At 49.3% G+C, this 20,311-nt stretch overlaps 2 protein-coding genes across 2 annotated transcripts; one reads left to right on the plus strand and one right to left on the minus strand.

Annotated features, from left to right (window-relative positions):
- Positions 1 to 3,678: 3,678 nt before the first annotated feature.
- Positions 3,679 to 10,741, minus strand: DUSP3 (dual specificity phosphatase 3). Its single transcript, XM_049781395.1, has 3 exons — positions 10,544 to 10,741; positions 7,205 to 7,431; positions 3,679 to 4,641 (listed from the first exon to the last, which is right to left on the minus strand). Exons 1-3 carry the CDS (start codon positions 10,666 to 10,668, stop codon positions 4,436 to 4,438), a joined length of 558 nt encoding a protein of 185 aa, XP_049637352.1. The 5' UTR covers positions 10,669 to 10,741; the 3' UTR covers positions 3,679 to 4,435.
- Positions 10,742 to 12,715: 1,974 nt separating this feature from the next.
- Positions 12,716 to 18,015, plus strand: CFAP97D1 (CFAP97 domain containing 1). Its single transcript, XM_049781409.1, has 6 exons — positions 12,716 to 12,875; positions 14,024 to 14,094; positions 14,307 to 14,425; positions 16,480 to 16,603; positions 16,965 to 17,021; positions 17,867 to 18,015. The coding sequence occupies exons 1-5, from the start codon at positions 12,752 to 12,754 to the stop codon at positions 17,019 to 17,021; spliced, it is 495 nt and encodes a 164-aa protein (XP_049637366.1). The 5' UTR covers positions 12,716 to 12,751; the 3' UTR covers positions 17,867 to 18,015.
- The last annotated feature ends 2,296 nt before the right edge of the window (positions 18,016 to 20,311 follow it).

The raw sequence follows: 20,311 nt of genomic DNA on the forward strand, positions 1-20,311 counted from the left end.
CTGTCTGGTGTGACCCAAAAAAAAAAAAAAAAAAGTTTAAAAATGTAAGCATAAGGGGGCCGGGCGGTGGTGCTAAAAGGTAAGGTGCCTGCCTTGCCTGAGCTAGCCTCGGACGGACCGAGGTTCGATCCCCCGGGCGTCCCATATGGTCCCCCCAAGCCAGGAGCGACTTCTGAGTGCATAGCCAGGAGTAACCCCTGAGCGTTACCGGGTGTGGCCCAAAAACCAAAAAAAAAAAAAAAAAAAGTAAGCATAGGGCCCGGAGAGATAGCACAGCAGTGTTTGCCTTGCAAGCAGCCGATCCAGAACCAAAGGTGGTTGGTTCGAATCCCGGTGTCCCATATGGTCCCCCGTGCCTGCCAGGAGCTATTTCTGAGCAGACAGCCAGGAGTAACCCATGAGCACTGCCGGGAGTGGCCCCAAAACAAAAACAAAACAAAACAAAATGTAAGCATAAAGCTAAACAAACAAATAAAAAAAATACAAAGAAATCAATTGTAATGAGGACCCAAAAAAAGACGACTTTGTTTTGCAGTAAGATATTTATTTTTGGTTACAGTTTTAGTATTTTAACATTCTTTATTTTAAACTTCATGGATATTTCCACCTTTGTTCAGAAGATTCAATCAAGTCACCGAAAAAAATTGACACATTATACTTCCAACCAATCAGCTTTCTCAAACGTTTCAACTAGTCAAAATCTTTTTCTTGTTGTTGCTGTTTTGGGGCCACAGTTGGCAGTGCTCAGGGCTTACGCCTGGCTCCACTCAGGGATCACTCTTGACATCAAGTTTTGGGGACCATATGGGGGTGCCAGGGTTGGCTGTGTACCAGACAAATGCCCTACCCACTGTACTGTCTCTCCAGCCCAAGTTGACAAGATCTGTACTTGAAAGGATCATCATTGTTGGCTCTTTATTGCCAATGATGTTTCATGACAGAGACATTTTCCCACCAGTGCAGCTCATACTATAAATTCGTATCTTCCCTGAAAACAGTTCATCCTGACGATGAACTCCGGTCACAGAAGGCACCAACGTTCTTTTTCCAAGCATTCATTCCCGAGGCGCAGTGCCACCTGCTGGTCATCATAGTATTACGCACACCCTTTAATTTCTAAGTGGCTTTCAATTTCTACTGGAATATCAGAGCCAAAGGGTACCTGAAAGGTCTTCGTACGGGCCCCTGGGTCTTGTGGCTGGTTTCTGCTCTCAGGATAAGTCCATGAGAGAAACAGACTGGCCCTGAGGAAAGGTGTTTACCATTGCTTTAGCATGCGACAGAAAACTGCTTGGAGCTCTCATTCTGTATTGGGGTAGGGGGGACTTGGATGGGAATTCTAATAATCAAAGGTTCGGGGGAAGGGGAAATGGGTGCCCTGAGATCCTACCCCCACCATTTTCCCAGGGGGAGAAAGCTATGCTGTTTCTATTTCCATGATCTTCTACATTATCAAATTTGACTTTAACAAAAGAAGAAAAAAAGAAAAATCTAGGAGCAAAATCTCATGGAATACTGGGGACTCTGTCTCCTTTGGGGCAAGGATGGGTTTGTGCTAACTGCCCCGTCACAGGATGCAGATATGTGTGTGTTAGAAATGGGGGGGTAATGGGGGAAAGAGAGGGGAAAGAGAGGGGAAAAGAGGAGGGAGGAGGGAGGAGAGAGAGAGACAGAGACAGAGACACAGAGAGAGACAGCGAGACAGAGAGGTGAAAGGGAAGAAGTCAACTTTAGAGAATTGCAGCCCTGAAATTTCTCCCTTAAAGAAGCCTGGGAGCTGGCTGACCTTTGCTCACTCTGAACCTCTGAAGCTCTATTCCTTTTTGTTTTGGGGATCACACACAGCATAGTACAGTAGCTACTTCAAGCTCTGTGACTGAGCCCCTCCTAAGATGTCTGGGGAACCACAAAGTGCTGAAAATTAAACTCAGGCTATCCGTGTGCAAAGGCTACACTCAGGCCTGTTGAACCTCCTCTCCAGCCCAAAGATCCATCTTGGGGCTTTGGGCTATGTCCATCAGCACCCAGGGGTTGTTCCTAGCTCTGTGCTCAGGAGCAACACCTGGAGGTACACAAAATACATGTGGTACCAGGGGGTTTGAGTGGAGATTGCGCCCTTACACTGTATCTAAAAGAAAAGTATATGAATCAAGTCAAGATTAAGGGGAGGATTATTGGCCACTGTGAGGTACTCGGTTTTCTTTCTTTCTTTTTTTTTTTTTTTTTTTTTTTTTGGTTTTTGGGTCACACCCATTAGTGCTCAGGGGTTCTTTCTGGCTCTGCACTTAGGCAGTGCTTGGGGGACAATATGGAGTGCCAGAGATCAAACCCAGGTCAGCTGCATGCAAGACAAATGCCCTCCCTGCTGTCCTATCACTCCCACATATCCCAAGATGCTCAGGTTTGAAGACGGCCATGTAAGGTACCCAACGGGCAGCCGGGGTTCCTAGAAAAAGAGCCTGCTCTGGGAAAGGCACATTCCCTGCCTGGACGGGGTGAACGCAATTTAACACTGTATTCCAGTGATCCACAAAAGTGCCTGGTACTTCATTTGGGGACTCATTGCAAATGAACCCAAGCATAAACTTAAGGTTCTGGGAGCTAGATGCACCCACCAAAACAACAATCTTGCAGATTAAGGATGCTCAAAAAAAAAAAAAGGGTTTAAAGGAGAAGGGAGGGGAAGAAAAGAAGCCCTCATGGAAGGGAGGGGTAGAAAAGAGGGAAATAGAAGGGATGGGGAAAAAGAGAGGGGGAAAGGAGGGGAGAGAAGGGGAAGGGGAGAAGAAAAGGGGTTGCAAGGGTCTCAAACTTGCGGCCCATGGGCCGCAAACGGCCCTCCGTACAACATTTTGTGGCCCTGCCCTAGAGGAATATTTGTTTTAGTTGTTTGGTTCACACACACACACACACACACACACACACACACACACACACACACACACACACTTCAATGTTCAAGGCTTACTACTGACTTTGCCTCCTGCGGCCCCAGGTAAATTGAGTTTGAGACCCCTGGTAGAGAGAGGCTGGGAGGGGAAAGAAGAAGGAAGGAAGGAAGAGGAGAAAGGGCTAATACTATAAACTTTTACCAGACGTGAGTGTATAAGGTGCTGGCGTGCTAAGCGTCTCCTGACAAGGGACCTAAAGTGACAGTCCCTCATCCCCTTGCCCGACCAGGACCCCGGAAAACTATTCCACACAAGCCTCCAGTACCCTGGTAGTGCACGAGGGCCCCCATTTCTGCAAGCTGGCTCCTTCCAACCCATCTGGAAGCACTCCTGCAGGTGATGGCTTCCGGTCCTTTATTCTCACAAGCAGGCCTCCGTATAGAAGCTCTGCCATGAGGGACTATGTGGTGCGGCCACTTTTGCTCCCAGGCCCCAAGAACCTTCCAGGCACTGGAGAACCAGAGGCCTCCCTGAGCATGGCTAGGCTTCTCCTGAGACACACATTCACACTAAGACACACGCCCACAGTGAGACACACACCCACGCATACATGCTGCCACCAGCCTGCTTCCACCCTCAGGTCTGGGAATAGCAAATGAGGCAAAGAGCAGACGGCAGAGGGGCTGCACTCACCAACATTGTCATTCAAGACAAAAACCTGGTAGCACTCCAAATGGTGGGGTTTTTAAATAGGCCGGACTTGGACACCCTGTTTTTCTAAAAAAAAAAAAAAAAAGAAAAAGAAACCCATCGCCCAGGCATTGCTCTGCTGACACAACACACCACTGAGAGAGGTCCGAGGGCGATATCCCAGAGGGTTCTGCACTCAATGCTTCACACATTCAGGGCTTGAAACTGGAGGATTTCAAAGGGTCCTCTGGGCAGAGTCTAAGCCCAAAGGAATCCCGTTGAGGTCTCCTGGGGAAATTTTCTACCACCAACTGGCAGCTGCCCCCATACCTCACGGCCTGCCTCAACCTGTGGGCCAGGTGTGGGTGGCCGGGAGCAGGTGTGGGGGAGACAGACATGGTATAGAGCGAGGAGCCTGCATTTGCATAGTTCCTTTATGGGGCCCAGATGACATGGTCCCCTTGAGAGAACGGAAGGGTGGCAGTGAGGAAGGATGGGTTGGGGAGGCCATGGCAAAAGGTGTGGGGTGAGGCCCTGTGGACATCTTGGGCCCTCCCCTCCCACAGACCTCCTATGAGGATGGTGAAAAGAGGCATGCATGTGACCGGCCATCCAAAGGGAGCAACGTCACAGCTGGCAGCAAGCATGTGTCTGCCTCGGCCAGCCTACTGCTACGTTCCTGGGGATGGTGGGCCAGGGTGGTGTTGGGACAGGTTTATGGAAAGTGCCTGGTGAGGCCAGGAGTGGGGTGCAGTGTTTCCTAAATATGGCGGCTTGAGATTCTTTCCCCTCCACCCCCCTCAGGAACCCCACCCTATGTGCCATCCTGAGAAGAGGCAGTGGGAGAGGGCACCCTAGAGTTTGACTTTCCCCTCCTTGGCGAGTCTGTCGTTGAGTTGGCAGAGCTGGGCCAGGAAACCGTCATTGGGGCCAATCTCCCGGTTCTGTCTGACAATGCTCAGGGCGGATTTGACGTCCATCTTCTGGCGCATCATGAGGTACGCGATGACCAGAGTCGGGGAGCGGCTATACCCTTCGCGGCAGTGAACAAGCACTCGGCCTGTAAGGAACAAGAGGGTCACAGTGAGCTGGCATGGACAAGGCAGAGGCTGACAAGCCAAAAAGGAGGTGGGGTAGTGCCCCATCACATGTTTTCCTCCTCTGTCTAGAGGTGCAAACTGGCACCCCACTTTGGGAAATGAAGCGCTGCCTCTGTTCCAGTTGAACATAGGAGTTCCAACGGCAAAGCATTTGTGGGCCTGTGAGGGGCAGGCAGCAGTGGACCAGACTGTGCCTAAGAGCAGGAACCCCAGACTTGCAGAACCCCACATGGACCAGAAAAAGAAAAACTAAACTAACAGGCAATTGAAGACTTACTGAAACAAGTGTCCCACATGTAGGGAAGAAGATGTTCTCCAGATCAAAGCTGGCCAGGTGGCCAGTCACCGCTGGGCAGTAGGGGGCAGGAGACAGGGAGGAAAGCACAGTGACTTTGGGAGTGAGGGGACAAGACTGTTAAAGGTTTCAGTTTCGGGCCACACCACGCAGTGCCTGATCAGGGGTTACTCCTGGTTCTGCATTCAGGGATCACTTCTAGTGGGCTTGGGAGAGCATATAGAATGCTGGGGATTGAGTGAGGGTTGGCCCTGTGCAAGGCAAATGCCCTCCCCGCTGTCCTATGGCTCTGGCCCTAGAGATGCTCATGTTTTGAACATTGTTTTTTTGTTTTATTTTAGGGCCACACCCTGCTGATACCAGGGCTTAATTCTGGCTCTACACTTAGGAATCAGCCCTGGCTGGCCATATAAGGCGCCGGGAATCAAACCTGAGTTAGACATGTGCAAAGCAAATGCCCTCTTTCCTATGGCCCCAGCCCCACAAGCTCTGTTCTTGAGCTGGGTCTGGTCTGGACGTGCTCCTTTGTCCTTGTGCTGAGTCAGTTATGCCTGGGACTCCCAGGAATATCCCAAAGAAAGCACTCTAATAGCAGGGCTGGTTTATCCTCCACTGGGTCCAGGCTCCTTACTCCTCCTTAAGTAAAGGATCTCTGGCTATTGAGCCCACACGTTGCAGAGGCCAATGTATCCCTGCCAGCTCCTGAGGCCAGTCAGTCAGAAGGACACCTCCTCTGGGACCTCGAGCCCATATAATTCATTTTTGTCACTCGCTCATCCTCGGCAGCAGGCCAGCTGGTTGCTCAAGGTCACAGCAGGACGTGGGAAACAGATAAGAGATACACCAGGCCCAGCCTGGTGGAAATGAGGCCATTGTCCCTGCACATAAGTTCAAGGTATCATCTGCCAGAGGACTGGGTTGGGCTTTCCAGACTGACAAGGGAGTCCAGAAGGGCTACAGCCAAAGAGGAATGAAGAAGTCAGAGAGCCCAGAGACTCCTGAGTGGATGAACCAGTGAGATGCGAGGAGAGCAAACTCCATGCCCCTTTCTGAAACCCTATTCTCACCACCACAGCAGCTTAAGGGTGCCAGAGTGCAGGGGATGATGCCTGAGAAATGAAGAAGGATGCTTTGAGGGCAGCCTGCAGATTCCCATCAAACTTTCCTTCAGGGCCTCAATGCAACAAGGCCAGCACCGAGAATCCCCTTTCTAGAACCCTCCCAGCAGACCAGCTGCTGGCATGGGTCTAGCACATACAGGATGCAGTCAGCAGGGCAAGGCTGAACAGGCTTCCCCAGATGGTAAAGGGAGTCGATCAGGGAAAAAAAATAAAACAAGCTAAAAGCAGAAAGGGCAAGAGGCTGACGCTGCCCTCTGACCTTCTAGGATTTCTATCCAGCACCAGTTCTGCCTCGGTCTCTTGCCTTTGGTTTGGGAGCTGCAGGAAGCAACTGACATGAACCCTGGTTAGCTGACACCTGGCCAAAGCAAGCGGCTGCCCTGTTTTCCCTGCCAAGTATTTGTGGAACCCAATTCTAGCCCTGAGGAGTGGAGGGGAACTCCACTGAGGACATCTGTGCACTCAAAATAAGTAACAGAAGCAGGTGGCTGCTTCATCGTATGCTGTCTTTGGTCCTGTTATGATTTGAGGGCTGGATCTGCTGCAGCTATCTTGGCAACCTGAGGGCCAGAGCCCAGGATAGAGGAAGGGGAGAGGGGCAGAAGGAGAGAGGAGTGGGAAGTGGAGAAAAGGAAGAAGGGAGAAAGAAAAGGGGAGAGGGGAGAGAGGAAAGAGAGGCAAACACCAGAACCTGCTTTACTAAAGCCATCTGAAAGGAGGAAACGGACCCCCCAGGGAAAGCCAAGTGCAGTAGTAAACCCCAGAAGCCTGTAGGGCCTTAAAGCTTCCCAGCCAGCTTCTCTCATCCCATAGGAGATAAGGACCACAGATTTGCCAGAGGCCTGTGTGGGTTTTGCTCTAGGAACAGCCCCATAGCTGCTGCCTCCCCCAGATCCCCAAGTCCAGGCTCTTACCATTCTTTTTTTTTTTTTTTTTTTTTTTTTTTTGGTTTTTGGGCCACACCTGGTGATGCTCAGGGGTTACTCCTGGCTATGTGCTCAGAACTTGCCCCTGGCTTGGGGGACCATATGGGACACCAGGGGATCAAACTGCGGTCCATTCAAGGTCAGCTGTCTATAGATGCACCACCGCTCCAGCCCCTCTTACCGTTCTTTTGAGCCAAGGCTTGGTCGATGAAGTCTGCGGCCTTTTCGAAGAAGGCGCTAAGGTTGAACTCCTGCGTATCATTGGCCTTGATGCCCAGGTAGGTGATGCCCGAATCCTTGTAAAAGCTGGCACTGGTATTGACATGCATGAAGGACCTGCCCTCGGCGGCGTTCAGGACATGGGTGATGCCTAGCTTCTGCAGCATTGGGATGTCCTGAGCCACAGACCTAGACAGGGGACCACAAGCAGGGACAATTAGCTTCCCAGCTAGTAGCCCAAAAAGGGAGCTTCATAGCTCTGGTTCCCCCTAACCCCCACCTGATGGTCCCTCCCCCATCGCTCCCTGGTAGCCCCATGTAACCTGTTTTTTGGGCCTGAACTGCTTGTCTCCACCTTTCCACAGATGCCACCCCCATTTCCCCACCCTCTGACCTTCCACCCTTTATTTCTCTGGCCCCCAAATCCTACCTAGTGGTGGAACAATAGTCCAGCAGCCCCATATCTACTCTGGAACCAGCCATGTCACAGACCTGGCCATCAATTCCTTTTTCTTTGACTCAGTGTTCCCCTCTTAAAATGGGCTCCTTGGGTTAGATCTGACAGTGAGCAAAAAGCAGGTGACTGACGCATTCAATGAGTGCGACCACGTGTAGCCCAGTGCCAGGATTAGTGCCAGTCTTTACTCATGCAGATGTGCTTCTGGATGGCAGACCCACTTGCTGCAGGCCTAGAGAGCCACAAGGACCTGACACAGGGTGGACACTGGGAAAGGAAAACTGGGACTGGCACCTTCCAGGCAGCCTCTATCCTTGGATTAAAAAGCTCCACAGTCCCCTCTCTCCTGCTCCAAATCCACCCCAGGAGGAACCTTCTCAGGCCAGCCCATTAGCATGTATAGGAAACATGCTGGGATGAGTTAGCATTTGGAACCAGGAACCAGTGGCAGCTATGGGAGGGTGAGATTACAAAACACCCCAAATAGTCAAAGGGCGTCTTTATTTCATTCTCCAACAACATCCCCATTCAAACTGCAGTTTCGACTTGACCACACGCCTTCTTACATGATCCCTTCTGCCTATGAAGAAGAAAGAAGGGAGCTCACACTACTGAAAGCACAGCAGGAGGAAGGGAAGCCGCCTGGGAGTGGCCATCTTTCTCAGGACCCCTGGCCTCACACCATCTTCCTCCCCACTCCACACACATGCCCATCTAACTGCAAAGCCCGAGACCCAGAAAATGTGGCTCCTACAGCCTCCTCTTGGCCCTGGGAGGCCTGAATTTGTTAAGGAGATCCCAGTGGGCCTATGGGTAGCTCGAAGGCATAAAGGGCCTTAAAAGTGGGAAGCTGCAAGTTTGATCCTGGGTGCTGCCCACATGTGTTCATCATGGTCCCAGCAGATCTACTGTCCTGGGACTCCAGGTACCACAACGTGGACAGTCTGTGGCTCACTGCAGCAGGTGTAGGTGTGTGTGTGTGTGTGTGTGTGTGTGTGTGTGTGTGTGTGTGTGTGTGTCCAGGTACCACAACAACGTGGACAGTCTGTGGCTCACTGCAGCAGGTGTGTGTGTGTGTGTGTGTGTGTGTGTGTGTGTCCCACAAGCACACAAGCACAGTATCCAAGTACATGAGCAATGCAATGTAGGGTATAAGCATCACAACCAGAGATATGAGACCTCAAGTCAGTGCAAAGAAATGGGAAATAGGGGCCGGCGAGGTGGCGCTAGAAGTAAGGTGTCTGCCTTGCAAGCGCTAGCCAAGGAAAGATCGCAACCGCGGTTGGATCCCCCAGCATCCCATAAGGTCCCCCCAAGCCAGGGGCAATATCTGAGTGGTTAACCAGGAGTAACCCCTGAGCATCAAACGGGTGTGGCCCGAAAAAAAAAAAAGAAGAAAAGAAATGGGAAATAGGATTGGGGGTGTTCTGAGAGCTGAGGGGTGCCAGGTGGTCGGTCTATACGCCATACTGAATGCCCAAATATGCCTCAGGCAGTCAAGGTCATATCTGCTTAGAGGGCAAATCTGTCACAGCATTCGCCACTCTGGCTGTCACAAACCTGGTTTCCCTGTGCAAGGACACCTGCACAAATGCCCAAAGCAGGGTTTGGGAGGGTGCTGGGCTGCTCTGCCTGGTTGCTAGAGAGAATCAGGCACATTTTTAGGCAGTCATGGGGCCTTGGGCAGGGACTGTGGATTTCTTCTCATGCTACTGCTTGACTGTGGAGCAAAAGCTGATGAAAACTGTATTAACTTTTGCATCACCCTCTTCCTTTTCTTACACAGATGGGACAATAACATTCCACAGCAACAGCACCATGGTCCATCAGGGCTCAAATGCAGAGTTCAGTGCCTGATCTGATGGGGGAGGGTGGAGTGGAGGCGGCTTCCCCACGGGGAGCTTGGAGCGGGCCTGCTGTGTAGAGAACCCCCAACTTGTGGCAGTTCTTTGCAGGGGAAGCAGATCCTAACCCAGGGTAGGGTATACAGACACAAACCTAACTCAGGGCCGCGTAGAAATACTGACCCTGTCTCTAACATGTCCTGTGTACAATGAGAGAAGGTTGGGTAAATCTGGGTCTCCAACACAAGATCACTGAGCCCACAGCTTAGCTGAGGGTTTTGATAATTGGGGTCTCAGGAAAATCCACACCATGACACACAGAGCCACACAGCAATAAACACTTCTGCTTTATCTCTGGTACTTCAGGACCATCGTGACCACTGATTTTTCTCCTGCCCCTGAGAAAGCTGTGCTAGCACGATGACTAACAGATCAGAAAAAAATATCCAAAGTGATGGAGAACAAAACACATTTTCTGGGGTGCAGGGGAGGGGGGCAAGTAGGAGAGGAACCTTTTCTGGGAAGGGCAGCACAGAACCTTCCGAAATTCCTCAATGAAAGTCCAACCCTATCTAGATGTTGGGGGCCAAAGTTATGTGCAAAAGAGAGAGAGCCGGGTTCCTGGACCCGTATTTAAAGCCCCCTAACACTTTCTGCGCCTGCGCACACACCACGCCGCCCGCGCGGTCCACGCCGGTGACGTCAGCCCGTTGCCACGGAGATGACCCCACTGCGGAGGTCACGGGCCGCTGTCATGTGACCCGCGGAGCCCAGGAGCCACCTGTTCAATGAGCCTGGCGGCTCCGACCCTACTCCGAGACCCCCTAAAGAGTCGGAGGCGGCTTGGGGTTGGGGAGGGGGATCCTGAGTGCCCCTAGCGGCTGGCGAAGGAACGACCTTGCGGGTCCAAGCCCTTCGATGCTCCAGATGACCGGACCCCGCTCCCTCCGCCCGGCCTGCACCTCAACCTCTGGGGAAGGGGCGCCCCGGGGCGACTCACGCGTTGCCCACGTAGATCCTGGGGGTGACCTCGTTGCACGGCTGGCTCGGGAGGCTGTAGCAGCCGCTGCCGTCCGACAGCAGGTCGTTGAGGTCCTGCACCGACAGCTCGAACGGGCCCGACATGGCGCCGGCCGTGCCCCGCACGCCGGGCTGCAGCCGAGAGCGACGAGCGAGCGAGCGAGAGCGAGAGGCCGGGTCAGCGGGGCGGGGTTCCAGGCCCAGGCCCCGCCCAGGCCCACACCCCGGGAGGCGGGCCCGGGACACGCGCGCCCGCTGCCCCACGCGGCCTGCAAGCCCGGAGAGAGATGTCGGGGTGCAAGGGACGTCCCTCTTGGCTTGGCTGCGGGGGGCCCCCGGTCCCCACCACCCACCCGGCCAAGGCTTTTTAGGAATCGGCCTAGACCTAGAAGGGCTGTCAAAATCTCCAGTGTCCTCATTTCTTCCCATTGAGGAACCCCGAGTTCTGCAAGGAAGCTCTGATCCCCTTTTGAAGCCTCCGGAACGAAAAGCTATATATATATATATATATATATATATATATATATATATATATAATGTGTGTGTATATATAAATACATATATACATATATATTTATGTACATGTATATATATTTGGTTTTGGGGTCACACCCGGCAGTGCTCAGGGGCTATTCCTGACTCTGCGCTCAGAAATCGTCCCTGGCAGGCACGGGGGACCATATGGGATGCCAGAATTCGAACCACTGTCCTTCTGCATGCAAGGCAAACACCCTACCTTCATGCTATCTCTCCTGCCCGAAAAGCTGTATTTTTCTAGGACCCCGTACTTAGGTTTAAGTTTCAGGAACCTACTCAACACTGGGGCACAATTTTTTCCACCTTTGTTAGAGAGTCTCCCAGCTCTTTAATCTGTGCGGTCAGGTTTGGAATTCTGGCCCCTAGGGAATTAGTTAATACCCTTCCCACCCCCTCTGGTCTCCCCTCACCCTGGCCAGCGTGTTGTGGGGAGAATGGAAATAACAATGACCCCCTAATTCCCAGGGCTGTTTGAAAGATCAGGTGTAACATGCAGGGAATGAACCTACTGAGCACTCCCTTTTCATCAGCAAATGTGAGCAATTAAAAAATTTTTGTTGAGATATGATTTCATGTAGCAGTGTGACTTGTGGACTACAATCCAAAAGCTCATCGTTGTGAAATGGAAGCACAAAACCTAGACCATCAAGCAATGCAGAATCTTCACAATGATATTTCCTGCTCTTGGTATTTGCATACAACTCAATGACCTTCCTCTGTTTTGTTGTAGGGGGAAGCCCAGTGGTGCTCAGAACTTAGGACACCTGGTTAGGACCATATGGGGTGCCAAGGACCAACCTAGATGGGCTGCATGCAGGCCTTAGAACTAAACTCTGCTCTGGTGGTCCCTGACCTTCCATTATAAAACCAAGCACCTGCGTCTGGACTGGAAGCAGCTTCTAGGAGGTCCCAAGGGTGACCGGAAAGAGAAGCCTACACTGATGCTTTCCAGATTGAAAGTGCCACTCTGTACCCACTAGAAGCTGCACCCTTGGGAGAAGAAACATTCCATTGCAGCCCTTCCTGGAGCAGCTGCGAACCCTGGAGGAACCACCAGGTGTCAACAATGGATCACTTACTGGGAAACCCATAGAAGGGAGAACAGTTGTGCCCCCTCTCATCACTCCTACAGAAACAGCTACCTTGTCGACACCTCCCCCCATCCTCCAAGAGCAAATATAGTCTCCCAAATTCCAGAGACCTACATCCTAGGTCCAGCTCTGATACTAATTTGCCAGCTGGTATTTTTAGCTTCATTTTCCTGCATCTTCAAAATGAAAAAATTGACACCGGTGATCATTCAGGTCACTTCTACACCTGGCTTATAATCCAAGACACCTAACAAGGCTAGATTTGAGCACCTCCTAAGGCCTTTCTCCCCCCCACTCATCACCTCTGCACACACCTCTGCAGCTCTATCAAGCTGGCATGAGCACCTGAGTTCCGGGAGGTGGTGAAGCCCCTCTCATAGTGATCTGGGCCTGACTTCTCCAAGGAGAAGTATAGGACACGTTGGGCATGTTCCTCCGCCCACCCTAAGTTCCGTCCCTGATGTCATAACTGTGTCACTATGACAACCCAGCATGGAGGCCTCTAAGTGCCTCACAGAGGAGCCTTGATCTCATTTCTGATGTGAGACTAGGAAGAGAAGATGAACAATTCCCTGGATTACCTAGCCTACCCTGTCATTGTCTCTAACCACAGACAGACCACAAACTTCAGGAAGAAACTGGATTTTGGTCACTATATATGTCATAAGCATAGGATACAGATAGGTAAGTGGGCAATGGAGTCTGGCCATTTTTGGGGTCACTACTAGCTGCTGACCATCACCCAGCCATTTGCCAGTTTTGTTACTGTAAATAGTTTAAAACTGAGGAGAAAAAAAAGGGAAGATTATACTACTATAAAGTAGGCAGGCCATGGGGGTGATAGGGGGACCTCTTTCTTTGAAGTATTTCATTTCCTGTAAATTTCACTTTTTTTTTGGGGGGGGTCACATCCGGCAGCGCTCAGGGGTTACTCCTGGCTCTATGCTCAGAAATCACTCCTGGCAGGCTCAGGGGACCGTATGGGATGCCGGGATTGGAACCACCGACCTTCTGCATGCAAGGCAACCGCCTTACCTCCATGCTATCTCTCCGGCCCCTCACTTTTATAACCCTCATCATTCCCTCCTTTCTGTCAGTTGTCAGTTTGGGGTGAATCAAGGTCAAACTGAATCAATGTCAGAATGAAAAATAGTAATGATGTCTGGGGTCTCAAAATAGTGTATTTGTTTTCAACATTTTTCTTGTTTGTTTTGGGGTCCATACAAATCTTTTTTGGGGGGGAGGTCCACATCCAGCAGTGCTCAGGGGTTACTCCGTGCTCTGTGCTCAGAAATTGCTCCTGGGATGCTCAGGGGACCATATGAGATGCCAGGAATCGAACCCAAGTCCATCCTGGGTTGGCCATGTGCAAGGCAAATACTACTGTGCTATCTCTCTAGACTCACACACCTGACAGTTCTAAAGAGCTACTCTTGGCAAAGTTATTGCTTCCAAAAGGGGCACAGACAGTGCTGGGGGTCAGATCTAGAACATATATGATAAGAGCTAAGCCTTGGTGCTGTCTTCCCATCCCTCATTTGAAACTCTTTAAAGTAGTGGGCAGGGACTGGAGAGATAGGACAGCGGGTAGCACATTTGCCTTGCACAGGGCCAACCAAGGTTTGATCCCTGGCGTCCCACATGATTCCCTGAGCACTGTCATCCTGTTTATAGAGCCAGGAGAAACTACTGAGCATCACTGAGTATGACCCCAAAACCAGAAAAATAAAGTAGTGATCACTACTTGGGATTGCTGGCTAGATAGCAAGTGGGTTTTCTGAGGCTGCTATGATGATTCCTTTGCCCTAACCATCCTCTCTTATTGCGTCCAGTGAAACCTGCTGTGGACACCAAGCCTCCGGCAGCACACACAAATCACATTCTGAAACTGAGCAAGCTGCAGGTATGGTCTCTGAGTCTGTGTTTGTTCTCAGGCCTCCACTCCTGTCCTCAAGGACTGTTTCCTTGAAGATGCCTCTCAAATTCTTCCTCATTCTCCCACCCCTTGCACTACCCTATCTCCTCAGTCAGCCCCTTTTCTGCAGTCCTAGAGGGATGTGAGGTGCCATGATTCTGTATTTGATGCCTCTGTGCTGGGATGGGGTTTCTTGTCAGTATGAACAAAAGAAAATCGACAAAATTGAATATGAAAACAAGCAACTGTGCCAGAAAATCGCAAATGCTCATCGCGGGCCTGCGCAAGTGGATTGCTGGAATGATTATTTTACCAAAAGGTTTGTTCTCTTTCATTTTAAGGGGTATCAAATATAATGTCTCAGTTTTGAAGAAATTCCTGAGAGGGGAAGGCAAGACTCCAGGGGAGTTATCTTGAGGACTAATCAGAAGCCATGCTAAGGAAAAAAGGCTCCTCTGAAGGGAATTTTTTCCTGGCATTAAAGAGTTAAGTTTTATTTTGCTAAGAGACTTTTTGGCATCTGATTCTGAGTTCATCACCAGAAAACACAGTTAACTTTGTAGCATGAGGGGCTGGAGTGGTGGCAAGCACTAGGTGCCTTGCACTTAGGATGGACCGCAGTTCAATCCCCTGCCATCTCATATGGTCCCCCAGGCCAGGAACAATTTCTGAGTGCAGAGCCAGGAGAAACTCCTGAGCATCACTGGGTGTGGCCCAAAAACCAAAAACAACAAAACCTTTGTAGCATGAAGGCCAGAGCTGCAACTTTGGCACAGAATTCTCAAAATCAGTTCCATGCCTATTTCCTAGCCACTGCTATGTGCTAAGCACCATAAATCTAGAGACCAACTGAGCTCCATGTTTCCTGCTCTCAGAGAGCTCAGTCTGGTCACTGATGGGAACTAGTCTGCAGTGTGGTTGGGTTTACCAGACAAGTGTATTCTGGACATGAGGTTGTGGATGTGTGTGTTTGTAAAGTGGATGTTACCAGGTCACCCTTACCTATGTGACCCTGAAAGTTAGGGTGTGAACCCTAACTCATCAACCTACCTGGGTTATTTACCCACTGCAAAGACCTTCTGTCAAGCAAAGAACAGTCTCAAACTTGGTTTCTAGAACATTCTTCAAGAACTTTTACAAAAACATGCAGCTTAAACTCCCTAGCCCCTCAAACCAAAGATGTGGAATCTATTTTGTGTGTGTGTGTGGGGGGGGGGTGTGAGCTTGGCCACACTCAGTGCTGCTCAAGGGTTACTCCAGGCTCTGCACTGAGAAGTTGCTCCTGGCAGACTTGGGGACCATATAGGATGACAAAAGGAAGGAATGAAGGGAGTGAGGAAGAGAGAGAGAAGAAAGAGAGAGAGAAAGAAAAAGAAAGAAAAAGGAAGGAAGGAAGAAAGGAAGGAAGGGGAAGGAAGGAAGGAAGGAAGGAAGGAAGGAAGGAAGGAAGGAAGGAAGGAAGGAAGAAAGGAAAGATAGAAAGAAAAAGAAGAAAAAGAAGAAAAAGAAAGGAAGGAAAGAAGGAAAAAAGAAAAGAAAGAATAAAGAAAAAGAAATCTCTTCCTTCCCCTTCTTTCCATTTTCTTTTTCTGTCTCCCAACCCTCCTTCCCTCCCTGCCTCCCAACCTTCCTTCCTTCCTTCCTTCTTTCCTTCCTTCCTTCCTTTCTTTCTTCCTTCCTACCTTCCTTCCTTTCTACCTTGCTTCCTTTCTTTCTACCTTCCTTCTTTCCTTCCTTCCTCCCTGCCTCCCAACCTTCCTTCCTTCCTTCTTTCCTTCCTTCCTTCCTTTCTTTCTTCCTTCCTTTCTTCCTTCCTTCCTACCTTCCTTTATACCTTCCTTCCTTTCTACCTTCCTTCTTCCTTCCTCCCTGCCTCCCAACCTTCCTTCCTTCTTTCCTTCCTTCCTTCCTTCCTTTCTTCCTTCCTTCCTTCCTACCTTCCTTCCTTTCTACCTTCCTTCGTTTCTACCTTCCTTCTTTCCTTCCTTCCTCCCTGCCTCCCAACCTTCCTACCTTCCTTCCTACCTTCCTTCCTTCCTTCCTTCCTTCCTTCCTTCCTTCCTTCCTTCAAAATGAAAAGAAAAAAAAAAAAGAAATATCATACCTGGGCTGGAGAGATAGTACAGCAGGTAGGCCACTTGTCTTAAAACATGTCCCACCCAAGTTCAATTCCTGGGATTTCATATGGTCCCTCTTAGCCCAGCCAGGAGTAGTTCCTTAATGCAAAACTAATAATAATCGCTGAGCATCACTGAGCGTGCACTCCAAAGCAAAACCAAACAAAAATAAGCAAAAAAACAAAAAGCTTTACCCATGCCTTCATCTCAACCCCTCATCCAGAAGACTTTTATTCTGGCCTTGTGTGTTTTTCAGCTTAAACAGAGAAACAAGGAACCGGGAGCTAGTGAGAATCACTGTGGAAAACCAAGGTATCCTGAAGAGGCTTGGTGACCGGAAACCCCACTATGACCGCAAGTCTACTGAGCAAGACTGGCAGGTAAATGGATGCATGAATGTCCAGAAATGAAAGCCTTTAATTAAGCTGTGAGGCTGCACTTGTGAAAACTGCAGCCATTGCTATCGGGAACACCAGCCAGCAGCTAAAATAACCTCTTTAGCAATGGGCCAGGAGGTGCCAGTTTCAGGAAATATCTCTCCAATGGCCTCTTCCCTCATCCTTAATTTACTCCAAAAGACACAGCTGGAGAGGATGAGGGTGTCTGGGGTGGGTCGCTGCAGGGTTCCACCAATCTCTGCTCCCAGTCTTGGTCCTATCAGCCTTGTTTTTCTAACCCAGCCTTTAAGTTGAGAACTGTGACTTGCTTTGACATATGTCTTTGGTTTATTTTTCCTTCTAGAATTCAAGGCGCTATATTAAAAATACGACAAAGTATCTTCTCGCCCAAGGTGAATAGGTACGTCTGACCCATTTGCTCCTTCACAGAACCCAATAATCTTTTTTTTGTGTGTGATTTTTGGGCCACACCCTGCGGTGCTCAGGGGTTACTCCTGGCTGTCTGCTCAGAAATAGATCCTGGCAGGCACGGGGGACCATACGGGACACCAGGATTCGAACTAACCACCTTTGGTCCTGGATTGGCTGTTTGCAAGGCAAACACCGCTGTGCTATCTCTCCGGGCCCAGAACTCAATAATCTTAGTTGCTCACAAAGCCCCAAGAACTGTATCGATGGACAGGGAGGGGCCCTGTTCCAGGATGACTTTTGTCCTCTTCTATATTGATTTATTGATCGGTCCTTCATTCAGGCTCAGTCTCCACATTTCTCTCTCCACAGTGAGAGATGACTGTTCTTTGTCAGCAGTTTCAAGGAGTCCACAAATTTAAGGAGTATAATTGGTTCTAGAGTTTTCGTGGTTTCCAAGTTGTGCCAAAGTGTCATGTATATGTTTTTGCCGTTATTCAGAAGTACAGTTGTTGTGGACATTTTGGTTGTATTTTTGTTAGTTTGGTTTTGGGACCACACCCAATGATGCTCAGTGCTTCCTCCTGTCTCTGCATTCAGGAATCACTCCTGAGCAGTGCTCAGGGGGACCATATGAAGTGCTGGGGATCAAATCCGGGTCAGCCACATGCAAGCCTTACCCTCTGCACTATCACTCCAGCCCCAGCATTTTGTATTGCTTTTTACATCATTGCTAATGGCTGTATGAGCTGTTTCTTTTTCTGAAGTGGGTAAATGGATACTCAAGAAGCTAAGAAATTGTTCAGTGTAACTGATGTTTCTCCCTTTCTCTCCCAGTCTTCTTCCTGAATACAAGATTGGTCACCATGGGAAAAGTTTTCGAGAGCTGGTACTAGACTTAACTGCTTAGAATTTTAAGATGCTCCTAAGTAGGTTTGGATGTTCATTCTTAGGATGCAACAATAAATCTTACAAACAAATTTTTTTAAAAAGAGTTCGTTTTATTTAAGGAACCTAAAAACATTGAATTGGAGGGACAGAATGATAGTATGGTAGGTAAGGCACTTCCTTTACACATAGCTGACTTGGGTTTGATCTCTGACACCCTATTTGTTTTCCCCAGCCTGCCAGGAGTGATCTCTGAGTGCAGAGCCAAGCGTCTCAAGTTAGCCACACACTGCTCCATGGGGGGGTAGGGGGGCTTTGCCATCTGACCTCAGGAGGTTGTGTGTCAGTTCTCTACCCACTGTCTTATCTCTCCAGGGTCACGAATGACTCCAGACTCAGCTTGAAATTTCTCTGGGTGGTGCATGAAGGGAGCCAGGGATGTACCCTTTGAGCCACTTCCTCAGCCCATAGTTGCTATTACTCAAGTAAAACGAAAGAAACATGAATTTGTTTCAGTGCTTCTAACAAGGAAAGGAGGGCTGTGTACTCCCTACCCCTGGGGTGTGTTGTTTCTTGAAAGTCAACAAATAGCAAAAAAAAAAAAAAAAAAAAAAAAAAAAAGTCTCAATCACTAGTTTACCTAATTAAACACCTTCAGTGATTTGCCCTTCCTTCCTGAAGAAGACAGACTTCAAACTTCAAACGCCACACGGGATGTTCCCCTGACCCTTTTTATCTCCTCTCATGGCAACCCCACTGATAATATTTCTTAGTTCAACAGAAACTGACATTGACTTAAGTCATGAGAGGACTTAGCAGAATATGCCTTTCTTTGCAGTATTTCCTAAGATGCTGCAGAGTAGAAGTTTTGGGAGTTTTCAAGAACCCCTCAAGTCCTATCAGCAATACTTATAAATATTTGGAGATTGTCCTGTTATTTTCTTTCTATTATTGATACCTCTTTTGATCTGTTTTTTAATGTATTCTTGTCAAGCACAATGAATACTTGACAGGCATCTGAAAAGCATTTTCAGGGTGCCGTGGCCAGGGACTGTTCTAGAAGTGTCCCATTCTGGGGGGTGAGAATATTCAGCTCTATAACCTTTATAGTTTATTTATTTATTTATTTATTTATTGGGTCACACCCAGCAGTACTAAGGGGTTCCGCCTGGCTCTGTGCTCAGAAATTGCTCCTAGCAGGCAGAGGGAACCATATGGGATGCCAGGATTCGAACCACTATCTGTCTTGGGTCAGCTGCTTGCAATGCAAACGCCCTACTGCTGTGCTATTATAGTTTCTTTTAAAGATCAACAGACATGGCTCTCGGTCCATCAAGTTTGAAGATTAAACAAGTGTTTGTCCACCTTCCCAAAAAAAATGTTTCCAACCCATACTTTTTCCTTCCCTTCTCTGAATTTCTTCTTGCTGTTACAGTCACACTCTCAGTTGTGGTACTTATACACTTAGTTATAGCGCACAAGGGATCACACACTGTGTGGTACCAGGGACTAGATTCTGTGCACATGGGGGTGGTACCAAGGATCCAACCTGCAGCCTTGTGCTTGCCAAGCAGGAGTTTTGCCACTGAGATATCCTTGATGTAACAGTTCTATCCAATCCTGAGAGCAGAGTGTTGAAATTCCCTACTATAACTGCAGATTAGACTAGTTCTCCTCTCAGCTTCATCCCTTTTTCTTTTTTTTTTTTCCTTTGGTTTTTGGGCCACACCCTGTGACGCTCAGGGGTTACTCCTGGCTATGTGCTCAGAAATTGCTCCTGGCTTCTTGGGGGACCATATGGGACACCGGGGGATCGAACCGCGGTCCGTCCTAGGCTAGGGCAGGCAAGGCAGGCACCTTACCTCCAGCGCCACCGCCCGGCCCCTTATCCCTTTTTCATTTGTTTGTTTTTTGGCCACACCCAATGACGCTCAGGGGTTATTCCTGGCTATGTGCTCAGAAATCACTCCTGGCTTGGGGGACCATATGGGACGCTGGGGGATCGAACTGTGGTCCATCCTAGGTCAGCCACGTGCAAGGCAAATGCCCTTCTGCTGTGCCACTGCAGCGACCCCACATCCTTTCTATTTATTTATATTTTTGCTTCATATATTTTGGTGTGTGTGGTCACACTCAGCTGTGCTCAGGGCTTATTCCTGACTCCGCACTAAAGGGTCACTCCTGGTGGGCTTAGGGGACTATCTGGGGTTCTGTGAATTGAATCTGGGTCTGCAGTGTCCAGGCAAATGCCTTACTCCCTGTATTTTCACTCTAGACCCTGCTGCATGTATTTTGATTGTTGGGAGGGGATATACCCAGTGATTTTCAGGGGTTATTCCTGGCTTGCATTCAGAAATCATTTCTAGAAGTGCTTAGGAACTATATGGAATGCCA

This window comes from Suncus etruscus, chromosome 1 (genome assembly GCF_024139225.1).
Source record: "Suncus etruscus isolate mSunEtr1 chromosome 1, mSunEtr1.pri.cur, whole genome shotgun sequence".
In the NCBI taxonomy this organism is placed as follows: Eukaryota; Metazoa; Chordata; class Mammalia; order Eulipotyphla; family Soricidae; genus Suncus; species Suncus etruscus.

Excerpts from the sequence above, each read along its gene's own strand:
- DUSP3 (XM_049781395.1), bottom strand. The coding sequence starts at position 10,668 with ATGTCGGGCCCGTTCGAGCTGTCGGTGCAGGACCTCAACGACCTGCTG. Across the intron at positions 7,432-10,543 it reads AGGATCTACGTGGGCAACGC|GTCTGTGGCTCAGGACATCC; the intron begins GTGAGTCGCCCC and ends TCCCCTGTCTAG. Across the intron at positions 4,642-7,204 it reads AGCCTTGGCTCAAAAGAACG|GCCGAGTGCTTGTTCACTGC; the intron begins GTAAGAGGGGCT and ends TGTTCCTTACAG.
- CFAP97D1 (XM_049781409.1), top strand. The coding sequence starts at position 12,752 with ATGAACAATTCCCTGGATTACCTAGCCTACCCTGTCATTGTCTCTAAC. Across the intron at positions 14,426-16,479 it reads AATGATTATTTTACCAAAAG|CTTAAACAGAGAAACAAGGA; the intron begins GTTTGTTCTCTT and ends TGTGTTTTTCAG. Across the intron at positions 16,604-16,964 it reads CTACTGAGCAAGACTGGCAG|AATTCAAGGCGCTATATTAA; the intron begins GTAAATGGATGC and ends TTTTCCTTCTAG.